General features: G+C 38.2%; 1 protein-coding gene across 7 annotated transcripts in view; it reads left to right on the forward strand.

Moving 5' to 3' along the window:
- CEP290 (centrosomal protein 290) overlaps positions 1-4,878 on the forward strand; it is a 111,424-nt gene that overhangs the window by 105,195 nt on the left and 1,351 nt on the right. For all 7 annotated transcript variants that reach the window (XM_074941927.1, XM_074941925.1, XM_074941926.1 and 4 more), the window contains 3 exons: positions 2,664-2,737; positions 2,874-2,977; positions 4,297-4,385. In XM_074941927.1, coding sequence (XP_074798028.1) covers positions 2,664-2,737; positions 2,874-2,977; positions 4,297-4,385 — 267 coding nt within the window. The remainder of the gene's footprint in view (positions 1-2,663; positions 2,738-2,873; positions 2,978-4,296; positions 4,386-4,878) is intronic.

Raw genomic sequence — 4,878 nt, forward strand, 5'->3', positions numbered from 1 at the left:
AAGTCTTGACACAGAGTTCTTTTAAATGTCCCAGAGTAATTAGCCCCAGGACTGTATTTGCCAAGATTAGCCCCAGGCTTGTCTTGGTTTTAATGTGTATATGCCATTTCTCCAGCACTATGTGAGGAATCAAAAGTTTGTCAGAATGCATAGAGCTGTGACTTATTTTGAGTAATTTTTAAAGTTTAAGTGCTATTTTCTTCTTTGCTATAGTTTTTGAATACGTGTCAGTAATCTGAACACTGGGCTGGGGCAAAATCAGCAGAGATCTGTATGTAAACTTTGCAGTTTTTTATTATCAATCTGGAGCAAGACACTTTGCAATTTATTTGTGTGTTTCAAATAAAGTTTGCAGCTGTCCTTCATCAAGCATAACTCTATATCAGTAGAACAGAAATTGTGGACGTGATTAAGAATAAACACTTTGGCAAGGCAACAATAGATTAAAATACCCAGTACAAAAAGCAAAAGTATATGAGATCATTGACTATTACAATTCATTTGAGGAGCATGTTCATTAAAATGTCCTAACTGGGATAAAACTATTCTAATTGAAATATAAACCACTGTATTCATAACATATCTAGCACAGAAAGATAAAGGCTTTATTTAGGAAATACTGATTTGAAAGTTTTGCTTAATTAAAATACTACCTCTAAACTCTCTCCCTGTTGACGATTTCATCCTTGAAAGATACCATCTACGCAGAATTCTCGTTCTTGGGCCTTAGTTCATTGGGGAGAAACTGGCAAAATTCCCCAAGCTCTGCGTTGTTTTAACCTGATGGTAAGGTAGTGTGAGAGCTAGGCCCCACAGTGTACTAACTCACCACCTATTCCCATGTATAAATGCTTCCCTTTGAACATTCCATTCATACCCTGCCCCTGACAAAATGTTCCCGTGACTTAGGTCAAGAATACACTGTGATGCAAAGGATAGAACACAAGACGGAGGCTATGCCTACACTTACAGAAATATATAGTACAGGTACTATACATGTAGCTGTACATCTGTGACTTTCCCTCAGGGTAAAATCTGGAACTGTGGGACCCCGTACCCCCTTAACTCTTCAGAGAGGACTGTCTCTTCCAATGCTATGCTAGTGACAAGCAGCAAACCCATCCAGGTGCTATCACTCAGCCAAAAGCATGCAGAGACAGCTAAACTGCATGAGTGCTCACCAAGCCACTCATGAACTGTACACAGGGAAACATCAGCAAATTCCCCCCAGACGCAGCCTTGCACCCCAGAAATGTTACACTGCTCAAGACCCTCTTGAACAATGCAAGCTTATTAATTAGTTTGCCATTTTATCAAAGGATAGTGGACATGCACTAGCCTTTATAATCTCAGCAGACACCCCCAAGTGCTTAGGACAAACTCTCTGGTTAAGATTAAACATTAAAATAAGTTGATTCACTACAGAAAGATAGATTTTTAAATGATGGTAAGTGTTATGTAACCATCTCTGACCTTTATACCTAAGAAATAAAAAGTAAACACGCATTCTAAATCCTAAACTTTATCAGACTAAGCAAGGGTTGGTTGAATCAATCCGTTTCATCTCACCCACTAGGCACTATAAGCAGTTCACAGTTCTTAATACTGCTCAGCCTAGGACCAGTCTCCCCAGTTCAAAGTCTTTTTTTTCCCAACATTCTTGTTGCCTTCAGAGGTCGGGGAGGAGAGAGAGAGGTGATCTTATGATACCGCTGTACTCACCTAATCCATGCCTCCCCATCAATACTGCTATTTGTACCCATGCTAGTTGCATGTGCAGTGTCTGTACTCTACATGATGCTGTAAATGTACTTATCTTGAATCCAGAGAACTGAGTTCACGTCCTGTCTTTACCACTTACCTGCTGTGAGATTTTGAGCAAGTCACTTTCTATCTCCAAACTTCAGTTTGCCCCTCTGTAAAATTCGGATAATACAACTTGCCTTGCTTTGTAAAGCACCTTGAGATCTACAGACGAACAGCACTTTGAGAGTAAAGAATTGTTATTTATCCTGTCTGAAGGATCTCAAGAAAAGGAGAAACTCTTTGATGTATCTGTCTCTTTGGATCAGTGTGTGTATCCAGCACTCCTACTCTCTTGCAGGCTTCCCATGCCAAGAGAATCTTCGGGCTCACTCAAATAGTATAGTAGTCACCTCACTGAGCCTACTTCCCTCTGACCTGCCACCAGCAGCGAGCCATGCCACACAGCCAGAGCTCTTGCTAGGGCCATATTGTGTCTATCTGCATCTTTATGCATACAAATACCTTAGTATATCTGGCCCTTGATCTTTATCTAGACTACTCTGTATTTTCTGTTCCTTCCTACAAGGCAGTTGAAGCACTAATTCATATTTACTACAGTAGGCTTATAGATAACTTTAGATGCTTTATAGGAATTACCAGCATCTACAAAGGCGCATCTGAAAGGTTTTATATTGCAATTTATTTGTTTGTTTGTCCATTTAAAAGTTCAGTTTACCTTTTCTCTAAGATTAATACTACAGTTCTCTCTGCTACTAGGCTTCTGTTTTTCCTTTCTCTGTATTACTTTAGCTATGGTATTCTCAAGTTGAGTTGCTCTGAGTTAATAAATGTAACTATAGGTATTGTTTTCAAATGTAAAGTGTCCTCATTTTCCTTATACTTTTTTTAAACCTAAGATTGAGCTTCTCAAACACTTTCCTGAAGGTGCTAGCACGGAGCAAGGCCTTGCCAGAGAGCTTCAGCTTCTCAGGTAAAGTACCAAGAATTATATCTAAAATATGAACCCCCGCTCCACTATGTACAGAAATGAGAATAAGACGTTCTTAGATATGAATACCCAGAACAATTTTTACTCTTCACAATATTTCAAATTAATTGTCTTACAGATTAACCAGTAATCGACTGGAGAAGGAAAAAGCAGAACTAGCTCAGCAGGTGGAGGCTTACCGACATCAAACAGGCACCAATGCAAGCGAAGGCTCTGCAGCCGGTAGCCATTTTCAGTATCCAAAGTATAAGGATTTTTCAGTAATTTGGGCTGGAGCTGCTCTCATTTACTACACTAGTGAGAGTCGGGAGTAATTCCGTAACAGTAAATTAAATTACACCAGTGTAAAACTAGTGTAAGAAAGAACACAATAAGGCCTTCAATATTTGAGCACCTATGTAAAGCTGCAGGTACTCTGTTGTAAAAGAAATGCTTGCGAAAAGCTAGATCCTTTACAAATATATTTGTATCTTCAGAAAAGGATATTTTATGGTAATTTTGTGATTATGTTAACAGCAGTTGCTGAAGAGAATACCCTTCCTTTTTGAAAACATGTACATAGTTTTCTGATGCACACATCAGGATTCTGTGCACACTAGAAGCAGATAACTGGTTTTGCATGTTTTCAGTGGCATATGTATTATACAACTGCTACCAGAAATCATATTTTAGGCTATCCACTAGCAAGTTTACAGCTACTTAGTACTACTTGTAACCACTAACAAGTGTCAGGACAGAGACTAAGAATGGGCACGTAACAGTGGAACTATGCTATTAAATTAATTTTAAAAAGCACCTTTGATCTAAAGAACATTTACCATAGCTCCCCCTTCCTTACAGCTGCTGCCCTTCCTTCGTGATTGACTCTGAGCCCTGTGGTATAATTAGAAATAGCTGGATTAAATTTTAAAACAATTAGATATAGAAACTAAATAATGGTAAAATCTATTTAGTTTTGGAATAGTCTCTCAAGAGAAGTGGTAGGAGCACTGTGGATTGAATCATTTAAAACTGGATTGGAAAAATACAGTGGAGTAAATGACATAATTGCTTTTTTCTGTATTTAACAGTCTAGCACTGCTAGCCACACTGGATTAAAAAAAAAAAAAAACTTTCAGCAGAAACATTCAGCTGTCAGAGTGAAATTAACAACATTGGTCTTTAAACTTACCAGGAACGAAGGTTAATAAGACTTAATTTTTAAAAAATGGGGCATATCAAACCTCTCAGAGCTGTTTCAGGCAGACTCATTAGGATAGCAGTGCACTCAGTCAATCAAAACATTTACTTCACAACAAAGACTAACCACTTAATATTTTTCATTGAGAGCTTATGTTGTGAAGTAGATGGAGCTACCAGAATAGTGTTGGGGATGACTTTTTGACATTGCAAGATTGGGTAACTGGGTTTAATGTTCTCCACTATGTATTGCTTATTAAATATAATAGTTATGAATAGGTTAAACATTTTAATTGATTTGCAGTATCTTGAATTTAGTAATCTAGCTTGTCCTTTTCATAACATATGATTATTTTTTTTAGAGAAAGGCAGAATTGACAAGTTAATGGTAGATGTAGTAGATCTCCAGACACAGCTGCAAGCCTCAGATCTGGAAAAACAGCAACTTACAGTGAGTAGTGTATGGATACCACCACGGTGATATTGTTCACTTATCTTATGAACTAATGGGTAGCTAGGAAACAAGATTACATCCACCCATTAGTTGAGGTCTTATATAATGGCCAGACTTATGACTTTTAAAGTACAAACTCTCCAAAAACAAGTTTATAGTACATCCCTACTTTATGGATTCATGCATGTAGTGCACGACAGATGGAAATTGGCATTGTTAAAAATACTGAACCACTCTACCAGCTTGTTGCACCCCGCCTCCCCCACACACTCCCCAAATGTTTCAGTAGCCAGTAACTGCCATTCCTTTGCCCCATCCACTTTTACAAAATGACTCAAACTGCAACCAGAATCTTCTTACATCTGCATGTTTAGTTCACAACTTTGATGGGGCCATCAAGAGGATCAAATAAAAAGGGAGGAAGGGAAGTTCTGCTCTCTTTAAACTATTAAGGAGAAATCCAGAACAGAATGTACTGGGACCTTGAGAC

Source organism: Natator depressus, chromosome 1, assembly GCF_965152275.1.
Source record: "Natator depressus isolate rNatDep1 chromosome 1, rNatDep2.hap1, whole genome shotgun sequence".
Taxonomy (NCBI): Eukaryota; Metazoa; Chordata; order Testudines; family Cheloniidae; genus Natator; species Natator depressus.